This window comes from Grampus griseus (genome assembly GCF_964374135.1).
Source record: "Grampus griseus genome assembly, chromosome: 16".
NCBI classification, from domain to species: domain Eukaryota; kingdom Metazoa; phylum Chordata; class Mammalia; order Artiodactyla; family Delphinidae; genus Grampus; species Grampus griseus.
In genome coordinates this window covers 7,244,060-7,268,556 of record NC_139010.1, presented here as the reverse complement: position 1 = coordinate 7,268,556, position 24,497 = coordinate 7,244,060, and the positions used below count along the sequence as shown (strand labels likewise).

General features: G+C 45.6%; 1 protein-coding gene across 1 annotated transcript in view; it reads right to left on the bottom strand.

The window, feature by feature from the left end:
• Positions 1–23,754, bottom strand: part of SLC35F3 (solute carrier family 35 member F3) — a gene marked incomplete at both ends in the record, with an annotated part of 287,527 nt that extends 263,773 nt beyond the window's left edge. Inside the window, 2 exons of the mRNA XM_082674281.1 lie at positions 23,114–23,343; positions 23,702–23,754. Of these exons, the coding sequence (XP_082530407.1) occupies positions 23,114–23,343; positions 23,702–23,754 (283 nt within the window). The remainder of the gene's footprint in view (positions 1–23,113; positions 23,344–23,701) is intronic.
• Positions 23,755–24,497: the final 743 nt, after the last annotated feature.

Sequence of the window (24,497 nt, the reverse complement as noted above, 5' to 3'; positions counted from 1 at the left end):
TTTACAAACAATTATCAAAAGGTCAATAACGTTTCCTAAGATGTATCTCTGTCTTCACTAGGCTAACACTAGGGACTGCAGAGAGGTCACAGCAACCTAGAAGGAAGGATGTGTAGTAATACTCATCATCCGTTACCTCTCGGTAAGCTGGTGATATTCACCAAGACCAAACACAAACTATATAGGGACTTCCCCAGCAGTCCAGTGGTTAAAACTTCACCTTCCAATGCAGGGGGTGCAGGTTCGATCCCTGGTCGGAGAGCTAAGATCCCACAGGCCTCGTGGCCAAAAACACAAAAAACATAAAACAGAAGCAATACTGTAACAAATTCAATAGACTTTAAAAGTGGTCCACATCCAAAAAAAATCTTTAAAAGACGGCAAATACATAATTAATATTCATTTAAAACTTAGAACCAAGTTTTACTTCTCCTCAAAATTTAGAAAGACTCAAGAGAACGTTATTCTAACCAAACAACAACAAAGAGTTGGATAATATACAAATTATAATATTTATTGAGCCCAGCAGACAGCAGAGGTAGGAAGCAGGTAAACTGATTTCCGAAGGGGGACAAGTGCCTCAAAGCTGACATGAAAACACCACCTGTTTCACCTTTTGCACAGCATGGAAGAAGAGGAGGCTTCCATACCAGTGGGTAAGAAGAAATCACCTCAATGTTTAATGAATTCTTAAAGGAAAAATACAGACTGGTATATCAATTTGGAAGAGCTGGGAGTCTCAGACACAAGGGGAGTTTGTTCCCTGAGCCTCTACCAAGTAGCTCTCTAGAAGCATTAGGGGCAGGCAGGAGACAGAGAGAGCCTTTCAGGGCAGCAATGGCTCCTAGGAGGCGACCAGGGGCTACCGGGAGACAGGCACGAAGCCCCCTGTCCACTTCCCCATCCCTCCTCTCATACAAAGAAAAAGTCTTAAGCCACTGGGCAGCAAACTCTCTTATGCCAGCGCCAAGAAAAACAATCTCTTGCTTCTAGGGCAGAAGGAGGAACAAAGCCAGCTCACTCTGGGGGTGAAGTAGGAAATCCTCTGGACCCCAGGACACAAGCAAAGATCCACTGCCACTGCCACAGGGGGAGAGAGAGGGTTAAAATGGAACCCCCGCCCCCCCAAAAAAACCCAAACCCAGATCAGTTCCCAGCCAGATTGGCTCAACTCCCCATACTCATGGCCTGACACAAGAAAATGTGTGCACGTTTCTGGGCATTAATCATCTATAACCCCGTCTCTTTTGTCCTCATCCACACAGTATTTAGTATTCAATCAGCTATTACCAGATACACAAAAAAGCAAGGGAAAAACAACCCGCTATCAAGAAATAAAGCAATCAATAGAACCAGATACAAAGACTACCAGACACTGGTTCTGTCAGAGAGGAACTTTGTTTTAATAACTATGATTAAAATGTCAAGGCATCTAATGGAACAGGTGGACAAACATGCATGAACAGATAGGAATTTCAGCAGAGAGATGTGCGTGGAAGACAGCGCTTCCAAAGGGGCATTAACATTACAAAGTAAACCTAGAGCTTCCAAGGAGCGTGATGGGATCCCATTTTTCATATGATGCTCATATTACAATGTATGAAAGATGCCTTCCTTGATCATTGCAGCAAATATCAGTGCTAGACAAAAGGCTTCCTTATAAAGGACAGGATACAGCCAGATTTTCATCAAAACATCTTTCACGTCTGCAGGAAGCCACCTTCGCAACAGAATGAAAGCTTGTGGCTTTTTTGATCACTTTAAAATTGAGGAGAGCACCCATGCAGGTGTCACAAAAATAAACAGTCTACGTGCCTATAACATTCTGTGTCTTGATCCGGATACGGAAACCACGAGTATATTCGTTTGGTAAAAATTCATCCATCGAGCTATACACTTAAAACTTACACTCATTTCATTATGGATATTTTACTTCAATGAGAATGCCTTTTTTTTTTTTTTTTTGACTGCGCGGCTTGTGACATCTTAGCTCCCAGAAGAGAGATCGAACCCGGGCCCTAGGCAGTGAAAACGTGGAGTCCTAACCACTGGACCACCAGGGAATTCCAGAGAATGTCTTTTTAAAATAGCTCATTTTCAGTAGAGCACAGGGGACTCTACTCAATGTTCTGTAATCATCTATATGGGAAAAGAATCTGAAAAAGAACAGATACATGTATATGTATAACTGAATCACTCTGCTGTACACCTGAAACTAACACAACACTGTAAATCAACTAGACTCCAATATAAGATAAAAAATTTTAAAAACTTTTTTAAACAGCTCATTAAAATATTCCTGGTAAAATTTTAATTTTTATCTTGCCTGATGGTAGTTTTTTTAAAAGCAACTTAAATACATATGGGCTGTGTAACTCAATAGTGTAACCCATCTAGCTGACTAGTTAGTATCAGGGAAATTATCTGGATGACATAAGTGGCTTTATAAAGACTTCTTTTAAGAATAAGGAAGTCGGGCTTCCCTGGTGGCGCAGTGGTTGAGAATCTGCCTGCCGATGCAGGGGACACGTGTTCGTGCCCCAGTCCGGGAAGATCCCACATGCCGCGGAGCGGCTGGGCCTGTGAGCCATGGCCGCTGAGCCTGCGCGTCCGGAGCCTGTGCTCCGCAACGGGAGAGGCCACAACTGTGTGAGGCCCGCGTACCACAAATAAATAAATAAATAAATAAATAAATAAATAAAAGAATAAGGAAGTCAAGTGCATAGAAAAGATCTAGTAGCAAACGTAATGGAAACACAAGCAGCAAAAATGTCTTGGGGAGCTTCCCTGGAGGCGCAGTGGTTGAGAGTCCGCCTGCCGATGCAGGGGACAGGGGTTCGTGCCCCAGTCCGGGAAGATCCCACATGCCGCGGAGCGGCTGGGCCCGTGACCCATGGCCGCTGAGCCTGCGCGGCCGAAGCCTGTGCTCCGCAACGGGAGAGACCACAACAGTGAGAGGCCCGCGTACCGCAAAAAAACTTTACTCAGGGAAGCTCCCATGGATAGAGGCCACTTGTGATTCACAGGATAAAATATGTATCCATTCTATAGCCTGGGCACATCTGAACCTGAGGACATACTTCAACTCCTTAGATGAATAATTGATATCCTCTATCATCCTTCTTAACATGTAAAGAATAGTATTAAAAGTATGGCTCTAAGTATATTGAGTATATTTTGCAATTTTTTAAAAAATCACAGGCTTGTTAGCAGCTCTTTGCAGGAAACCACCCTCAGCAGGAAGCCCCTTTTCTTGTCACTTTAGCAAAGCTATATGGTAACTAACTTTTAAACACGGCACCCCCATGCTCTACTCATCTCCTGCCCAAGCACAGCTTTCAAATCTTTAAATCACACGTTACTTTGCCTAACTTGTCGGTTCTTTCTGCAGGTCAAAGTGGAAATGAAGAATAAGTAATGAACAGATGGCCGGATCTCTTCCCTAGCTTCCCCTTCAGTAATGTTGCGAACAAACTGTGTCGCCAAACTGTGTGAACGAGATAACATCTAGGGAAAATCACAAGACGTCAACAAGCCTGCACACACGCCTGCACGCAGTGGGGTATGGCGACGACTCTGACCCCCTATTCTCAATGATCCACTGAGATGACCTCCCTGTTTCCCTTTAAAAGCTTTCATGGCCGAGCAGAATCTTGGGAGGTAGCTTTGGGGGGACACCGAGTCCACCACCTCCCCAGATTGCCGACATTCCGATTAAAGGCACTTTTCCTTTCTGTGCGTATTAATTTTGTAAGCGGTGAGCAACAGGACCTGATTCTTTCGGTAACAGGCGTTTAGACTACATTTTGCAAACTTCCGCTTTGCGTGTGCAATTTTCTGAAGACCAGAATTCACAGAGAAAATGGTATCCAAAATTATAGCCAACAATAAGTTGGCTGGAGTTAATTGAAGCACAGAAATTTAAACAAAGAAAAGCCCTCAACCCTTAGCTTTAGCTGCTTCTTCTATAAACAATTTGCAATTAACATGGATAAAACTCTTAAGTGAAGCAATTTGTGCTTCACCAACCTCTGTCATCTCCTCGGGGAAAACTAGTAAGTAGTAAAATGATGTGAGGTACCTCACAAAGGGTCATATCCAAAGTCCCAATTATTTTTACTATGGCCTCGCCATTACTTAAAGAGCCAGGGCTTCCCTGGTGGCGCAGTGGCTGAGAGTCCGCCTGCCGATGCAGGGGACACGGGTTCGTGCCCCGGTCTGGGAAGATCCCACATGCCGCGGAGCGGCTGGGCCCGTGAGCCATGGCCGCTGAGCCTGCGCGTCCGGAGCCTGTGCTCCGCAACGGGAGAGGCCACAGCAGTGAGAGGCCTGCGTACCGCAAAAAAAAAAAAGAGCCAAAACCTATGGTTTTCCTTAGGCACACACGTCTTCAGAACTTTCACCGCACTAAAGCAGTATCTAAATCTGTGAGCTGACTTTGCAAAAAAGAGAAGAAAAGTGGCCTTCCTTTAAGAAGGGGAAAATGAGATCTGCTTCTACTTACAAACATCTAGATGTCCAAGACAGGTGGGACTATGTTTTAGAGCGACCCTGCTATTCAGGATTTCAGTGGAACCATGACAATGACAACAGCAGAGCCAGAGCTGTAATTTCCAGTTCTGATTTCCAGAGGTCCTCAACAGTCACCATCCTCCATAAACAACCTGACCCATCCAGGCACCAACGTCTCCATAGAGACTAGTCCCCTCCCCCCAGTGACCACCTTTTTAAAAGAGACGTTTACGGTGTTATAACACAAACAGCAAAGCACGTGATACACTTTTACACCCATAGACCCTTTTACACACATATACCCTGCCACCCAGATTCCCACTTGGAGTATTTGCACCACACCAGAAAGAAGGCTCCCTAACGCCCCTTCCCAGCCCATAAACCCTAAGTGTAACCACTCTTCCAAACTTCATCGCCACAGAGTAGCTGTGCCAGCTTTTGAACTTTATATAGATGGAATCATACGGTACGTGTTGGGATAATCCTCTGTTGCAAAGCTTACCAACTTCAAAGGTACTCAGAGAACCACATAAAAGTACGAGGGTTCTATGAGTGGGTTGTTCAACGGTCCTTGTCCCAGACTTCTGGCTTCCACAGCTGGCCAGGTGGGAAATTATAACACCTCTTTGCAGCGAGAAGAGAAAAAAAAAAATCAAAAAGCCAATCATACCTCACTTTCCCGCCAGAAATCAAAGGAAACTCTTGCTGCCCTGGCAGAGGGGGATGGAGACCAAGGACAGCTGGGTCCTTCCCCCTCTGACACCTGATCAGCTGCTCCCAGGGACGACTGTGTACAGGAGAAACTGGCAGTGGTAGAATAAAGCACTTTCTGTCTGGGGTGCAGGAGCTTCCCTTATCAATTGCTCTTAAAGGGGCGACTCCCCAGAGCTGGTCCTCTCAACAACCTCTCAAATTTTCTCCACTTCTATTTCCTCTCGCCCCCAAGAAGAGCTCCCCACCAGATTTAATCTGTCGGCACCATCTCTGCAGAGCTGCTCGTCACAAAGGCTGCAAGGAATTTATTCAAAGCCCTAAAAACTGTCTTACAGAAACGATGCAGTGAAAGCCACGTTAAGTCTCCTGGTCACCTATTCTGCTCCCTAAGAAGTGTGACCCCAGGACTGGGTACTCCTGTGGCCCAAAAGGAAATCCTCATTTTCTTTAAGAGCTGCGTTAGAAACTGGAACTGCATTTTCTCTTATCTGCCAAGCTTTGAAATGCAAACGCTGAATCTACCATGGTTGAGTGTTCAACATAATTAATCAAAGATTTGGTCCAGGACTGGTTCTCACCTCAAGGCTCAGCTAGGGAAGGATTTGCTTTTCCACTCGTATGGCTGCAGGGCAGCCTTCAGCTCCTTGTGGCTGTAAGGCTGAGAGCTTCCGTTTTGCCAGCCAGAGGCCATCCTCAGGTATTAAAGGTCACCTGCAGTTCTTTGTCACACAGGCCTCCCAATATGGCCAATCCTTTCATCAAGGCTGGAGAGAGAAGATCTAAAGCAAGTTTGCTGGCAAAATGGAATCTCACGTAACACAACACAATCACAGAAGGGATATCCCATCACCTGTCATATTCTATTGGTTAGAACCAAGTCACAGGTCCCACCCACACTCAGAAGGAGGGAATTACTCAAGGGTTGAACATCAGAAGCGGGCATCAATGCGGAACACCTTCAAGTTTGTCTGCCATGACACTACAACCCTGGGACTCCCCTCCTGGATATATATCCAAAAGAAATGGGTGCCAATACTCTTCTAACACAACTACAAAGATGTCCACAGCAGCTCTATAAGGTACCTGTCACCTCTCCTCCCTCAGCTTAGCACCTTCACACAGGCTTCTTCTCATAAAAACTGTTTGAAATTCAAACCCCACTCTTGCCTCCCGCTCAATACTCTTCCTGCAACCTCGCAAGCAGACTTGATTCTGAAACCAATCTCTCCCACCCCCAGCTCAAGGAGCCTTGGCCTTAATACACTTTAGCATTTCTGCTTTCTCTGTTCCATTGAGGATTCCAAAAGAGTCTCCCTTTTTCTTATTCTTAAGAAGATCTTCCCTTTTTTAACAAGGGAACCCCCCCATAACTTATAATAATGCCTTTAATTCTCATGCATTCACCTTGAGGCAGAAGTAATATGATCCCTGAGTGGTTGAAACCTAACAGAACCCTGGGGGGCTCCTGGGCACAAAAGCCTTTCTGTGTCCCCCATTTCTTGATTACAGGAAATAGGCTTCATTCCCCCTCTAGGACCTTCTCTGAGTTCCAAGGAGCAGGTTCAAACAGTTGCTAATCAGGGAAGAGAGGGGATGCAGAGACAAGGGCGGAAGAGTCAAGAAACAAGAGCGCAGGACTTCTCTGGTGGTGCAGTGATTAAGAATCCACCTGCCAATGCAGGGGACATGGGTTCAATCCCTGGTCCGGGAAGATCCCACATGCCGCAAAGCAACTAAGCCCGTGCACCACAACTACTGAGCCTGCGTGCCTAGAGCCCGTGCTCTGCAACAAGATAAGCCACCCCAAGGAGAAGCCCGAGCACCTCAACGAAGAGTAGCCCCCACTCACCACAACTAGAGAAAGCCTGCACACAGCATGAAGACCCAGTGCAGCCAAAAAAATTTAAAAATTAAATTAAAGGTTAAAAAAAACACACTTTATATTGAGGTATGATTAACATACAAAAAGCCATACATATTTCACGTATACAAATGGATGAGTTTGGGGACAGGTATACATTGATGAAAACGATCTATGCCACAAACACATCCCGCTGAAGAGCATGTTTGGGGGACAGTGATGTGGCCAGAGGTGGGGGATGGGGACCAAGGCAGATGCCCCTGAGGGTCTTGGTCGGTTTGGGCTGCTATCACAGGTGCCACAGACTGAGCGGCAGAAATTCATTTCCCACAGTTCTGGAGGCTGGAAGTCTGACATGAGGATGCCAGCACAGTTGGGTTCTGGTGAAAGCCCTCTTCCGGGCTGTAGATGGCCATCTTCTCATTGTGTCCTCACATGGTAGAAAGAGAGTGACCTAGCTCTCTGCACTCTTCTTAGAAGGGCACTAACCCTATTCATGAAGGCACCACCTCATGACCTAATCACCTCCCAAAGGCCCACCTCCTTATTCCATCACACTGGGGGTTAGGACTTCAACATGCACATTTTCCGGGGACAAAAACACTCAGACCATAACACTTGGGTTCAGTCCTGCCTGAAGACCGCACAAGCACTGAAATGCTGGAGGGAACCAGTGACAGCACTGCCTGGGAAGTGTAGAACCTCCACCTTCCCTGAGACAACATGTCAGAGTGCACACAATCCTCCCTGCTTTTTGGATAAATTCTGATATAATAATGTTACAAGTCCCTGTGCCCAATGCACAGCAAGGCTAAAAAAACCGAAACGTCAGAGTTTGGAGCAGAGAAAGGTCTGTAGCAGGGCCGAGCAAGGAGAACGGACGGCTCATGCCCCAAAAGCCCCAAACTCCCCAAAGGGTTTCAGCAAAGCATTTTTAAAGGCCAGGTGAAGGAATGGGGGGTTGCAGGGTATGTGATGAGCTTGTGCACAATTCTCTGATTGGCTGATGGTGAGGTAACAGGGCGGTGTCACAGGGGTCTTTAGGTGCCAGTAGGTCTGGGGGCTCCTGATCATTGAGTAGTGAATTTCTTCCATTTGGTGGTGGTTTTAGCATCTGTAGAACTACTCAGGAAATATGCATGAGGTAGTATTATTTGGGTGCTTCAGAGAGGAGCTACAGCAGAGGATATGGGGGAAGGGTCTGTCCTGGGGAGGCCCCTTAAGGTAGGGTCTCGGTTACAATAACTCTAACCCTTTAAGGCCTGGGCTATGCTATGCCATTGGCTGAAACAACGACATTTTTATTTCAAAAATGTTCACATTTACCGAAAGGCTGAGAAAACAGTCCAATGACCACACATATATCTATTATTCAGATTCACCAAAAATTACAATTTCGCCACATTCTGTTCATCTGTCATTCAACCTAACTATTGATCTATAATTGATTTTGTTGAACTACTTAAAGTACATGACAAACATAACAACACTCTATCCCTAAATACTTCAGTATCTCTTAGGAATAAGGACATCCTCCTATGTGACCACGCTAATATTATTAAGCCCAAGAAAAATAACAATATTCCATAAAATAATTTAATAAACTGTAGGCATTCAAATTTCCTCCAATTGCCTCCAAAATGTCTTTCATACCTATGGGTGATATTGTGATTTATAGTAAAAAATATGTATTTGGTTTTCATCCCCATTTCTGGCACTGAGCTCCTAAACCCCTTGGAATTTCCTAAGTGATAAAAACAGGAAACATGTTTTTGTTATTCACAGCAAGCCTCTTTCAACCACACCTGAGTTTATGTTAATGAAGTGACTTTTGGAAAGCCCCTAAGGATGGGGGCTGGTTGCCAGGGGAACCAATTCATTAGAGGGTTCTTACTTTCTGTCCCACCTACCCCCATCTCCAGGAGAGGAGAGGGACTGGAGGGTGAATCAACCACCACTGGCCAATGATTTAATCAGTCACACCTAGGTAATGGGCTTCCAAAATAACCCGAGAGGAGGGAGTTTGGAAAGTTCCAGACTGACGGACATAGCATGTGGAGATGCTGGGAGGGTGGTGCACCCAGAGCGGGCATGGAAGCTCTGTGCCCCTTCCCACATCCCTTGCTCTACGCATCTTTCCTCTGGGCTGTTCTTAAGTTATATCCTTTCATGATAAACAGATGATCTAGTAAGTAAATTGTTTTCCTGAGTTCTGTGAGCCACTTTAGCAACTTAAATGAACCCAAGGAGGGGACTGTAGGAATCTCTACTAGTGATTGGCATCTGAAGTGAGGGGCAGTCTTGTGGGACAGAGCCCTTAGCCTGTGGGATCTGATGCCATCTCCAGATAGACAGTGTCAGAAATGAGTTAAATTGTAGCACACCCAGCTGGTGTCACAGAATTGTCTGGTATGGGAAAAACTACCACACATTTGGTGACCAGAAATGTCAGAAGTGAGGTACTATTCAGAGAGTAAACTGTAAAGGAAAACAACAGTGTGTTTTCTCTTTATTCTGTTTCCCCCAAAGCAACACAGACACCTCTACACAGAAAATGAGGCAGTCTCAGTATGCTGCTGAGGCCTTGGGACCAGAGATGGAAGCCACTAGAAGATAACTATTATCTTGTCACCTCCTGGCCTTTCATCAAGGACAAGGTGGCCAAGGGACCCCGGCTGACTAAGCCACCTCCCTCCCCTACAGAAGCCACAGCAACAGAAAACAGTAGAGAAATCCAGGTCCCCAGGCACTGATTCGAGGGACTTTTGGTCACCTGCTGACCATTAGGAAGCATCAGTTCCAAAGACGCACAGCCTCCTGTCCACGCTCAGACTTCCATGTGTGCAGTTCAAAGAGAAGGTGGGGGCCTAGGAAGGAGGCGAGCAAGACAGGAAAGGAGGAGGGAGCTAGACACTGTCCTCCAACAACTCAACCTCATCCTATATTTTAGCGCAAACTCATCCCTGAGTCTTAGACTCATCCACACATGGGGAAGTGGTTCCAGGATCACCTAGCACCAGCCAGAATGGCCATCATCAAAAAGTCTACAGATAATGAGTGCTGGAGAGGGTGTGGAGAAAAAGGAACCCTCATACACCGTTGGTGGGAATGTAAGTTGGTGTAGCAGCTATGGAGAACAGCATGGAGATTCCTTAAGAAACTGAAAACAGAGCTACCATATGATCCAGCAATCCCACTCCTGGGCATATATCTGGAGAAAGCCATAATTCGAAAAGATACATGCACCCCAACATTCGCTGCAGACCATTCACAATAGCCAGGACATGGAAGCAACCTAAATTTAGTTCATTGACAGATGAATGGATAAAGAAGATGTGGTATATTTATACAACGGAATACTACTCAGCCATAAAAAGGAATGAAATAATGCCATTTGCAGCAGAGTGGATGGACCTAGAGATTATCATACTGAGTGAAGTAAGCCAGATAGAGAAAGACAAATATCGTATGATGTCACTTATATGTGGAATCTAAAAAAAAAAATGATGCAGATGAACTTGTATACAGAATAGAGACAGACCCACAGACATAGAGGACAAACTTACGATTGGATCAGGGGACAGATTAGGAATTTGGAATTGACATAAACACACTACTATGTATAAAACAGATAGCCGACAAGGACCTACTGTATAGCACATAGAACTATACTCAATGTTTTGTAATAGCCTATAAGGGAAAAGAATCTGAAAACAAAACAAAACAAAACAAAAAAATATATATATATAATATATATGATTGAATCACTTTGCTGGACACCTGAAACTATCACAACATTGTAAATCAACTATATTTCAATAAAATACATATATACATATATGTATATTCAAAGTAACAGGCACGTAAATCAGGACGTTTTGATTTTTTTTTTTTTTTTTTTGCTGTACACGGGCCTCTCACTGCTGTGGCCTCTCCTGTTGCGGAGCACAGGCTCCAGACGCACAGGCTCAGCGGCCATGGCCCACGGGCCCAGCCGCTCCGCAGCATGTGGGATCTTCCCGGACCGGGGCACGAACCCGCGTCCCCTGCATCGGCAGGCAGACTCCCAACCACTGCGCCACCAGGGAAGCCCCGTTTCGATTTTTATTAACAGAGAAAAGTAGAGATGCCTCTTAGAAATATCACTCCCTTCACATCTAGAAGAACTGGACAGTGTTATGACTCTTAAGCTGAACAACCAAGAGAACAGCTTTAAAGGAGTATTTCTACGGACACGGGGATCTTCTCTTAAAGGAACTGGAGCAACAGCATATAAGCAGAACAGGCAGCAACACGGGATAGAACACGCAGAGCTGGAAGCAAATCCCCACTCCCTTGAAATCCAGTCTACTGCTATTTCTGTTAGGACCCTAGTGAGAGGAAGAAAAACGTCTCAGGTCTCAGGCTAGCTTTGTTCAGAGCTGGAAAGAAACGGAATGCCTGCAGCAGAAAACATTAGGGAAAAAACAACGTGTGGGCTTAGTAGCTTAATCTCATCAACTCAGTCAAAAATCTTTGTTGTTGCATGATTACAAGAAAAAGAAAAAATGTTTCATGCCTGGGCTAAAACAAAAGAACAAATTAGAACTCTCACTACAACAGCAGAACTCAAGTTTCCAAAGGGAGAGAAAAACAACTTCCCTGAGGCTCAGACCCTATCCTGACGCGAACTAGCTGTTCATGTGCCCGTCATAAAATATTACGCAATAATATGTATATAATAGAGTTTAGTGTAAGGCTGGTCAATGTGCACCCAAAATACCCCAAGATGTATAGTTGGGGAAGCACCAAAAAGAAACATGTAATCCACCTGTGAGATGGCCCCAAAACAAGGAAAGTATGGGACTTCATGGAGGAGGAGATGTCTGTCTTGTCTCCCTGCTCTGTAATTTCCTAGGAAATACGCCATATATGGAGTGTATGTTTATCTTAGCAGTGAAAATATTTACTGCCTATTAGAAGCAGTGAACTATTTGATGTCTGAATGAATGAGTGAGCGAGTCAGTGATTGGAGGGATGGATGGGTGGATGAATGGATCTACGAATACGCACTCACAGCAGGTTCCATTGTTTGATCTGTTTCCAAACCACTGGCCAATGAACCCTTCCATGAGTAGTGTTTGAAACTTCATACAGTGTTTTCTGAAGCCCCTGCCTGGCCTACAGGCTCCTCAAGAGGGAGAATTGTGGCAGTGGGGTCTGGTCTGAAGGTGTTCCTCTCTCCACCTTCCAGCCACCACACTGAAACTCTTCCATGTATTCTGAGAGAAACACAAGACACATGCAGGTTACAGACAGAACAAACACAATGACACATGCACCACTACTAGTTTTCCTAGTGTTTTTAGAATAAATTCGAATTACATAAATTTCACTTACATGGAACTGAAAACACACCGACAGCATAAAATCAGATACACCTACCAAAAATGTCCACGTTAAAGATTTAATAAAACCAAATGCTGACTTCAAAGGAAAGAGTCTGGATAAACCCTTGAAATCTGCTGCTCTGGGTTATGGCATTTAAATGGTCTTCAAACGATTTCATTCTTTCTCTTAAAAAAATGGTATAGAATTGGGAAGTTCAAGTCCTTCCTCGGTATCGAATGCCGGCATAACGCACTTGTCGATAAAGAGTGTTTCTTAAACTCTCACACGTGCACGGCGTGAGACGAACACTGCACAAACAAAACCGAACTGTTTCATACCTACGATCGTAATTATATATTTTCTTTAAGGACAGGACATCTTCATATACATTCACTGAAAATGAGCAAACAATTTCTAAAAAGAAAATGAAGGAAGGAAAGATGGTATTCATTAAGTAGCACCTTTCTTCTGGCCCTTCTGAATAAAAGTCTGAGGATATATGCAAGCTTTTACAACACTACATGGTACAAACTCGATGATGAAAAAGGATAAAAATAACTCTCCTAAGAAATTCTTATCTAGTCAAGTACTATGGGTGATGTGCAGCAGACTGACAAGCAGCAAACGTGAACGTCACAGAAAACACGTATCACAACTGGAAAACGGTTCTGAGAGGTTACACTGAACATCTCTCTGTCGCAGGGCTCCGTAACAGCCTTGAGCCTTCGGGGCTGCAAATCACCTGAGAGAAGAAATTTATTTCCTACCATCTCGAAGGCTGTCATAAATTAAGGCTACCTCCAGCTGCATAAGAGAAAAATGTGCCCACGTCCCAGGCAATTGTTCAAGGGCTTGTCACCATCATTAACCAAAAGAACTGACCAGATTCCCAATTGCCCCAGTCCCTTTCTAGGCTTTGCAATAAGATAAGAAAACAAAACTGGTCTATTACTCTACTGATCAATGCACATTCACCGAAGAATTGAACCAAAAGACATCATGTATTAAAAAAAATCGACTTCAATTCCCTGACACAGGATAAGGAAATACTCAATGCACCTGGGGTGCTGGGTGTCCACCTCTTTTTGCAGCTCTCCAGTGACGCAGGCTCCAGGACCTTCTTTATCTCAGCAGTCAGGAAGGGATTTCTCATTTCCAATGAAAAATTCTTTGTTTATGTATATCCTTGTTCTGTCCTACGTGGGCCTGAGCAGAAGTGGCTCAGAAATCTTCCTCAGCTAGGAGTCTGCAGTTGCACGGGACAAAACTTAGCTTCCGCTCACTTCACAGGAAGGGACTGTTCCCTTGCAACAGTGGTGTCTCCTGGAGCTCGGAGGAGGCACTACAGCAAGATCTTGACGTTGGAGGGAAACGGTACCCAGCGTGGAGTGCAGGAAAACGTCAAGGCCCTCTCTGGGTTGCTTACACAAGTGCTCTATTCTTCCCTCTACGTGGACCAGCTTTCTCTGCCTCTCCCTCCACACGAAAGCCAGGCTAGCTCCCTCATAGCTTCTCCTCCACTTAAAAGACCACACCAACTAGACCACAATCTCCTGGTTTTAATCTCAAATTCCAGGAGGGAGATATTGATCAAGTGACTGTGGGTCAAGGGTCCACCCCAATCTAATCTATGGTGCCCAAGAGGAAGGTGATGCTAAGGGCACACCCTGAAGACACGGTGCAGGGCAGTTAAGGGGGTTACAGTGAGCTGGGAAGGCGTCCACTCCAATTGTTCTCATAAAGACATGCATGCTGTTTGCCTGATTCACCTCTCTCTCCCCCAATATTTAAACCTTGCCCACAGAACACGTTTTTAAATCCCACTGATCCATTTTCTCTTCTTCCCTGTTCATTTCTTCCAAATTGCTTTTTTTTTTTTTTTTTTTTTTGCGGTACGCGGGCCTCTCACTGCTGTGGCCTCTCCCGTTGCGAGCACAGGCTCCGGATGTGCAGGCTCAGCGGCCATGGCGCACGGGCCCAGCCGCTCCGCGGCATGTGGGATCTTCCCGGACCAGGGCACGAACCCGTGTCCCCTACATCGGCAGGCGGACTCTCAACCACTGCACCACCAGGGAAGCCCCCAAACTGCTTTTAAAGTGAGGTTATCAGAATGAGGCAAAACACTCTGACGTGAGACTGACTAATTAAGCTCTAGCAGTGAGATTGCTTGTCAGTGTTTTTAGGTGACCAAGCAGTGGGCGTCCCACTTCTTGACTGAGAAAGGCAATCAGAAGTGTTCTATGCAGGATAATTCTGGAAGACCCCCACAGAAATGGAGATGCTTAGGAACTGTTTCTGTGTGCTTGTAAATGGCCTTCCGTTAGTACATTTAACAAATGTTTATCGATTTAGGTGCCAGGGACACTCTGTGATCTGGGGATAGAATCATCACAGTTCTACGTTCCAAGAACCACACTGAGGGGCTGGCGACATGGGAAAGAGCCCTGCCCTCGCAGAGCTTTCCACCTGTAGGTTTCAGCCACACGATTAAACTAGCCATGACAATATGTATGGGAAGTGACAGCACCATGGGAGCCCCAGCAAGGACACCTCACCGGATCCAACGCGGTCAGGGAGGCCCCCTGGGAGAAGTGACGCTCAGACTGGGCCTTGGATGAGTAAGGTGGCATTTCTGCCTTAATGGCCCTCCTGATGACACATGTCAAATGACCAGAGCATAATGTCAGTTTCCATTCACAGTCCAACTTCATCTTGTACATTTCTGTTACACTATGTTCCAGTCAAGCTGGATGACCTTCCAGTAACAGCTCGTGTACATTGCTGTGCTTATACTGTGCCTTTGCCTGAAACGCAAACCTCCCCTCCACCCACTTCCTGTGGTTTATTACTCCTCCAGCTTCTGACCTGAAACTCACCACTCCAGAGCCCTATTATTTCACTTTCCTCTCCCTCCAGTCTGTAAGATTTGAAGGCAAGAACCCGTTTCCCAATACAAATAATTTGTACACTGTCTTGTAGTAATTCATGCACAGTATCAAATGGTATTTTAGACTTTTCTCATTTTTGCATAGAATTAGAAAATATGTCAGACTGAAGTTTATTATTAATTTCTTCTGTGTTTTCCTGCAGATTCAGAAGATTCAATCCTATTAAAAAGTAGGCTAAGAAATTTTTAAGAATCTTCTTGTCTTTCTATTCTTGCTTTTCTTTTTTAGAATGTCTTATAAATACTGAAATTTATGAATAACAGATTACTCCACATTTCCTACTTAATAAAGAAAAAAAAAGAAGTCTTGTCTCCCATCACTTATCTGTATATTCTGGCACCTGGTACATGCTCAGAAAGTTTGCGAAGTGAATAAATGATGGCATTTATGGATGCCAGGCAAAGGGCTAGATGCTAGATATTCATTATTTCATTTCATCCTCATGACCATCCTGAAAAGCAGTTATATTCGCCCCCATTTTGTAGACGAGAAAACAGAGGCTCACAGAGGTGAGTAACTTGCCAGCAGAGACATTGCTGGGATGTGAAGAGAGCTCCCCGTGTGGATTCTATTCCCTCTGCTTCTCCCGACAACACAGAAAAAACTGCAGTGGTCCCCTCCTTCATGAGAGGCTATGATTCAGTCAGCATCCTTATCAATGCTCAGTGAAACACTTAACAGAGTTCAATGGCTCATACACATGTGGATTCATTGTTTTAATGCAACTCACCTGATTTTTTCCAGCTGCTTAAGAAAAGGAGAAACACTCAACACTGGAGTGTTTTATTTCAGACTAGGCACTTTGTAGACACTCAGGATAGACTTGTGAAGAACAGTGAGACATCTCTTTGCCCAAGCCTCTTCCAAAGCCAGGAAGACTAGGCTTTTCCTGGAGGTGAGAATCTGGACCATTTGCAAAGGGCTTATAACTCCCGGTCAATGATCTGAGTGTACTGGGGAGAAATGTGCTCCCTTCAAAAAGAAGAGTTCTGCATTGTAATCTTCTCAAATCTCAGAAAGCTATTTACTAAATTGTTAGCACGGATTCATATTCATGAGTAAAACTGATGCTCTGAGACATCAGAAAATGTTATGCTCTATGCCCTCCCCACCCTACCCCCGCCCCCTCCAACTTTTTTCCTTTTAAAATCTTTTCAATCTATAATGCCATTTGCAGCAACATGGATGGACCTAGAGATTATCATACTAAGTGGAGTAAGTCAGACAGAAAGGGACAAATATCATATGATATCACTTACATGTGGAACCTAAAATATGACACAAATGAACTTATCTATGAAACAGAAACAGATTCACAGACATAGAGAACAGACTTGTGGTTGCCAAGGAGGAGAGGGGGTGGAAGAGGGATGGATTGGGAGTTTGGGATTAGAAGATGCAAACTATTATATATAGGATGGATAAACAACAAGGTCTTACTATATTCAATATCCTATAATAAACCGTAACAGAAACTATATTCAATATCCTATAATAAACTATATTCAATATCAGGGAACTATATTCAATATCCTGTAATAAACCATAATGCAAAAGATTATGAAAAAGAATTCCATTCTAGAATAAACTTTTACAACCAAATTATACAGCTCTTCCAAGTGGGTCATTTTTGAATTGCTGACCTGACCTTTACTACCTTGGGAGGATCAAACAGAAGTTGCTCACCATGAATTCAATTATACTACGAGCCACTGTTCCAGTTATCACTGGAAACCACATAAGCAACATCTACTCATGGTCTGGTCTGAAAGGGCACACAGAAGTAGAAAGATTGTCCTTCTCCATAAACCTCCCCCCCTCACCTCACAAACCCTTCCTAACACTGGAAACCTGGAGGATCCTGAAACATGCGATTTCCTTGTCACTAGGTGAGCTATTCAATGCCCTCCCGTTTTCTCCGCTTGAGCTATGAAACCTCCCCCGAAATAAACTGGGTTTTGCTCAGTAATCCTCAGGCTCTTAACCTTGATTCAAGTCGCCAATGGCAGGCCCGGTGGGATTAGCCTACCGTCTACTCTAAAAGTGACTTACAAACTAAACCCATCAGCATTTAAAAAAAAAAAAAATCATTTGTATTTGCACATACCAGCACCATGAAGTACTAATAAGCCCACTCAGGAGTCAAGTGTATAGCTCCAAAAGCTATTCCTAGGAAGTTTCTTTACTAGAGAAGTTTGTGAGCTCACTGTTTGAAAACGTCCTTTAGGGAAACCTTTTGCTAAGTAACGCATCCCTGCTAACTGTGAACAATGTGTCTGTGGATTTCTGTTTCTCGACAAGGGCACACCTCAGCCATGGGCATCATAAATGTTCTCAAAAACTTTGCTAAATGAATAAATGAAAATAAAGGAGCATATATAGATGTCCTTTCATCCTGCATAAGAACCTGTGGCTGGGATCTCCAAGACCCACTACTTCAAGCATCCCTTCCTCTCCACAGCCATCTCCTCCCCAACTGCGATCTATCCCAGAGGAATAAGAAAGGAAGGGGGAGGCAGAAGAGATTCCAGCCAGTCATTTCGCTTCTGCTGTGGCACAGGTGGGAGGGGAAAGGAAATCACTAGAAAAGCTTTCCAAACTCTTCTGAGTTCTGAAGCACCTTCTATCAATTTACAGTGAGTGGGTGTGGAATCATGTTCGCTGCACAAGCAACCGGGCTCTTTCAGAAAGCTGTTTATTCTAGCCTGGCCCCTCCTGGAAACCCAATCAGTGGTTCAGGAAGAAGGAAGAGAAGAGAAGGCCCAGAATTCCAAGGCAGGCCTGCTCAGTTAGCACTACTGCTCCACGGAAGACAGTTCATTTGCAACAGAAATTTGGGGTGAGGCTAAATGAAGGCTTCTCATCACTCCTACAGGACATCTGGCATTGTCTGGAAACACTTTTGGTTGTCACAATTTGGGGGGGGTGAGCTAGAGGCCAGGGATGCTGCTAAACACCCTCCCACGTTCAGGATCCCCTCTCCCCATAATAAAGGATTTAAGGCAGGAAGAGAAAGGCGGATACCGTATGCTAACACATATACATGGAATTTAAGAAAAGAAAATTTCATGAAGAACCTAGGGGTAAGACAGGAATAAAGACCCAGACCTACTAGAGAATGGACTTGAGGACATGGGGAGGGGGAAGGGTAAGCTGTGACAAAGTGAGAGAGAGGCATGGACATATATACACTACCAAACGGGAAGCAGCCGCATAGCACAGGGAGATCAGCTCGGTGCTTTGTGACCTCCTGGAGGGGTGGGATAGGGAGGGTGGGAGGGAGGGAGACGTAAGAGGGAAGAGATATGGGAACATATGTATATGTATAGCTGATTCACTTTGTTATAAAGCAGAAACTAACACACCATTGTAAAGCAATTATACTCCAATAAAGATGTTAAAAAAAAAAAAGTGTCAGTAACGCTGAAGGGAGAAACCCTGGGCTAACTCAAAGCTTGCCATGGAGAATTCTGGCCTATTGTGGTTGCCAAGGAGGAAGGGGACGGGGGGGAGGGTTGGACTGGAGTGGGAGTTTGGGATTAGCAGATGCAAACTATTATACATAAGATGGATAAACAACAAGGTCCTACTGTATAGCACAGGGAACTCTATTCAATATCCTGTAATAAACCATAATGGAAAAGAGTATGAAAAAGGATATATGTATAACTGAATCACTTTACTATACACCAGAAACTAACACAACATTGTAAATCAACTATACTTCAATTTAAAAAAAACACACACAAAAACATCATAAGGGTTTGCTGTAGGCACACCAGATTATTTAATATTAGAAAATCAGTCAACGTAATTCATTATATTTAAATAAACTAGACAATTCCAAAAAAAAAAAAGGATTCTGGTGTAGTCTATGGTTCAGAAAGCCAAGGATGACACTTACCATGGAAGAATAAGGAAAGGGCAAAGCAATTCCAACCTAACATAAGTCTGCATAAAGAATTAAGTAATAGGGAATTCCCTGGTGGTCCTGTGGTTAGGACTCCATGCTTTCACTGCCGAGGGCCAGGGTTCAATCCCTGGTCGGGAAACTAATACCCTGCAAGCCGTGCAGAGCGGCCAAAAAAGAGAATTAAATAATACAGATCCCTATGAAGGTACCTTCAAAGGTTCTCTCTTCCAGAGGTTGATGTTTCAGGCCGCATCCACTCACTCATTCAACAAATATTAACTGAGCAACTAGCCAGGACATGGAAGCAACCTAAATGTCCATCAACAGAGGAACGGATAAAGAATATGTGGCATATATATTTACAATGGAATATCACTCGGCCATAAAAAGGAACAAAACTTCGCTATTTGCAGAGACGTGGATAGACCTAGAGACTCTCATACAGAGTGCAGTAAGTCAGAAAGAGAAAAACAAATATCATATATTAATGCATATATGTGGAATTTAGAAAAATGGTACAGATGAACCTAGTTGCAAAGCAGAAATAGAGACACAGACGTAGGAAAGAAACATATGGACACCAAGGGGGTAGGGGCAGGTAGGATGGATTGACGTATGTACACTACTATGTACAAGTAGGTGGCTGATGAGGGCCAACTTATAGCACAGCGGGGGGGAAAAAAAGAAGGGACAATCTGTTTGCAGGACATTTATTAGAGTTAACTTTAAAAATTAAGTCCAATATACATTAGGTGCAGACAAATACTGTTTGATTCCACTTATACGAGATACCTAGAACGGTCAAATTCATAGACTCGGAAGGTACACTGGTAGATGCCAGGGGCCGGGGGTGGAGGTGGGGAGGGGAAATAGGGAGTTAGTGTTTAATGGGAACAGAGTTTCAGTTCAGGAAGGTGAAAAATTTGGGAGATGAATGATGGTGAGAGTTGCACAACAATGTGAATGTACTTAGTGCCACTGAACCGTACAGTTAAATATGGTTAAAGTAATATGTTTTATGTTATGGGATTTTTACCACAATAAAAAAAAATTTTAATCTATTTTTTAAAAAACCCAATATTAACTGAGCAACTACTGTGGACCATGTGCCTCCTGGGCTCTGGGTACACTCGCAGCTGGGAAGCCAAGGAATCTGCAGGAAAACTGCCCAGGGGTTTGGTTCAAAAACAGGCAATGTGGAATCGGAGGACTGTGGCTACTGAGAAGAGGAATTCAACCCTCCCACCTGCTTGTTTGTACCAACAGCTTAATTCTCAGTTGAACGTTACATACAAACCGACCCTCTCAGACCCAGGGGTCTTTAGGATTTTTTAAAACAATTCCTCACAAGAAGTCACTTGTCGAGAGTAAAATCTGTTCAACTCACTGACTGGGCTGAGAATCCCAAACAAAGATCATTTCTGCACTGTTTGCAATTACCTCATTTATCTTCACCACCCCAAACAAAGTCTAAAACTTACGAGGATAACAGTGAGTATTTGGTCATTCAAATAATTTCTGCTGCTACAAAGGCAGCTAACTTACACTCTCAACTAATCCAGACACTCTCACTGTCAACTCCCTCAGTGGGGACACAGAGAAGCCACTTTGAAAGATGACTCAAAGGTGACACAACGATGTCAAGGATGAAGCTTGGAACATCCCATAACTTACTCTGGAGACCCTGAGAAGAATATTTATTTCATAATCATCATCTCTCCCAGTTAGCTGAGTGTGATTATTAACCGACAAACAAAATAACTCACTGATACCAACAGATAGATAAGCCTCTTTATTATTTTTTTCTACTTGGGTAGAAATAGCAAACAGCCAAAGTACTACCTTAAAACATCTTTGGCTACATTAATAAAACATAAGCTTCTCTAAATTTAAAGTCCAATTCATTCATCAAAACGTCAGGTGTCACCTAAAGCATCTTAGTAAAAAGGAAATCTCTTGGAATAAAGAAGAATCTTCACAGGAATAGAGGGGGGAGTGAGATGATTTTCTTCTGATTACAATGACCACTGTACCCTTGTCTACTGCTCTTTATTCCTTCAATGAAGCCTCAGAGAGAGGGTATTTAAGAATACCACTGGTGGTACAAGGGACTCATTTTCCAGGCCTTCCCCCTGCCTTAATTATAAAGTGTGTTTGTACCAAACACAGTGAATCACTGCTGAAAGCTCCCCGCCAACCCTGCAGAGTCACAAGCCTTGGTGAAAATTTCTATAAAGCTCATGGGGCCAGTTGCAAATATTCAGAATTATACAATGATAAACCTTATGATTCCAGGGGCTAAACAGACGACTCTATGAAGGCTGTAATTTGTACAACTGTCTTTAGACAATTCTAATTTCTTACTAAGAAAGCTAAGAAGAGAAATAAGAAACAGACCATTTCTAAACGAAATTTAGAAAGTGTAAATAGAAACTGAGTGTCCTATCCCTATCTATAAGAGAAATGGTTTCCAATGGGTTTTCATTCTTTTATCCTATACCTGACGTTTCTCAGCTGAAAAGAAAACACGGTCCCTTGTCTCCCTTCCGGGATCCAACGCCAATTTATCAGCTACAATTTTAGCAGCAGAAGCAGATTAGAGGAAAGGCAGATAACCTTTTAAAGGCTGATACAGAGTTAAAGGCAATCACCACCGTCCTTTAAAAACAAGTAAAGGCATGAAACAAAACACTAAAATCTAATGTTTCTTCCTGCAAATAAAAGTAACCAGCTAACTGCTAGCATACCACTGACCTTCGGCTTGGAATCCAGGGTTTTATAAAAAAACTAAAGGGAGACGTATTTTTAGAACTCAATATGACTAATTTACAAAAGCCTGATTTTTTGTTCCTAAGGACCAATAAAATATGCTCCAATTTCAAGCCATGAAGGGTGAAACCATATCTCAAAATCATTAAGCTGTTAGTCTTGATTACATATGGAACGAAGCAATACTCAATTCTTTGACTGACTGAGGTGATAAACGGCTCTCTTTCTGCTTGTCAAACGACAGTGGTGAGGCCACCGAATTGTGGCTTACAGTTATAGGTTCTGGAATTTGTTATAGTCAACTTCTCCCTTCCAAAATGAGAGAAAGAAATGTCCACCACATTAGTCCTGGTCACACAGGTAATATCTGTATAACTGATCACAGCATTGCCAGAGCCATCCGCTGGGGCCCACTGGCAAAGAAAAGTCTCAGCTGTTCCACCTGGCACCGACCGTTTATCTCTCAGGGACCAAATGCCAATAGCTAGAATGATCCATATAGAACCTCCACAGTGAGGACAGCTAAAGACCTGGGGCAAAGGGAGTGAATGACATCTAAAATGAAGGCCCCGAGAATCGTCCTCCATCATCGGGGCCTAGGGGACCCAGGGAAGAGTTAAAATCCAGGCGTGCTAAGTCTGTCGTCTCTAACCAAGCCAGCTGAGCCCCGACCCGGGGCGACTGACACGTTCGTATCCACAGAGAAGTCACACAGTGCAGGATACACTGAGTTCCCAATCTGTCTCCTTATTGTGACATCTCAAGCGCAAGGGGATAAAGACAGAGAGGTGTCTGTGGGAAGGAGAGGGGATTTAAGAAAATGGATCAGATATTCCCAAAGGTCCCGGAGAACCGTCTCCGGGCCTATTCCTAAAACGTGCAAGCCCGGGTCGGTGTCTGCGGTCAGGGCAGCGGGTGGGAGCGGGGCGGCTGGTCGCGGGGCTGCGCGCGCTCCCCGAGGCCGCCGTGCCAGCCGCAGGGGGAGATGCGCCGGCGGACCGGGGAAATGAGGCGAGGGGATCTTACTTTTGTAGCTCGCCGCCCAGGGCTGGTAGCCGTAGTAGCCGGTGATGCGCAGGATCCGCTCCTCGATGGACGTGAGCCCCACGGGCCCGCTGGTGAGGTCCTCCACCGAGCGCGACCATTTCAGATCCTCCTTAATCGCCTCGTCCACCACCAAATACTTGAGCTGCCGGAGCTGGGGGCTGATGTCGGACAGTCTCCTGGGGCTGACGTCCGGTGACCTCCTCATACCACTGAGGCCGCGGGCAGGTGGGCGGGGAGGGAGAGAAGGACAGTGAGGTCGGAGGGCGAGCAGGGGCGCAGCCTGGTCCCGTCAGGGTCAGGTGCGGCCGCAGGGCCGGCGCTTCCCCGTTCCCACCGCACCCCAGCTCCCTCCGCACCCTGGGCGTCGGGTCCCGTCTCCGGAGCCCGGCGCCGGGAGCTTCGGGGCAGAGCAGGTTGGGACGAGTGGAAAGGGAGAGGATGCCCTAAACTTCCCGAGCAGCTCCACCGCGCGCGCCGCCCCCTCCCGAGCCCCAGACCGCCCGGCGTCCCGGCTGCCGAGAGCCCCCGGCCGCCCGCTCGCGCACCCGCACGCGGGGCGCTACTCACATGGCGATGCTTTTGCCCCCGGGTGCGCCGCCGGGAAACTCTCGGATCCCCATAGGCAATGGCAGAGTGGGACCGGGAGCTCCCAGACTGGAGGCGGAGGGGCTGCGGGCCTTAGCTGCCCGCGGCCGCGGCCCCTAGGAAGGTGGGCGCGAGGCCGGGCGAGGGTCCCCGCGCCGCCCGTGCGCGCCCGCGCGGCGGTCCCCGAGCGCCCCCGCGGTGTGCGGCGGGAGGCCGGCGCGGCGGCTCAGCCCGGCTCCAGCCGGTCCGCGGCGCTCGCTGCAGCCTGCCGGCCGCAGGTCAGTGGGCGCCACGCCCCTCGCCTGCGCCGCCGCCGCCGCCCCGGCACACGGCAGGCGCGGGAGCCGCCGAATCCGGTAGAACGCCGGCCGCGGAGTGCGCTCTCGAGGCACCTGGGCGGGCGGGATTTGCCCGGACCCCGAGCGCGGGAACCAGGCGGAGGCGCTGCTGCCCCCTTCCCGCCGCCAGCGTGCGGCACGCGGCACCCGCGCTCCGCCCCGCGACCCTGGGGCTGTGGGCGCGCTCCTCCTCCCCTCTCTTAGGACCTATCAGATCATTCTGTTCCTGGTTCAGTAGTTCAGTTCAGTTTGTCTCTCTCTCTCTCTCTCTCTCTCTCTCTCTCTCTCTCTCTCTCTCTCTCTCTCTCTCTCTCTCTCTCCTCCTCTGTCTCCACATTCTAAAATAATGAGCAAAACCACCTGGAAAGACAGAAACCTGGTTCCAAACCTGGTTCCAAAACCATGCTCAGAATGCCAAATACATAAGCGGCATTTCATAG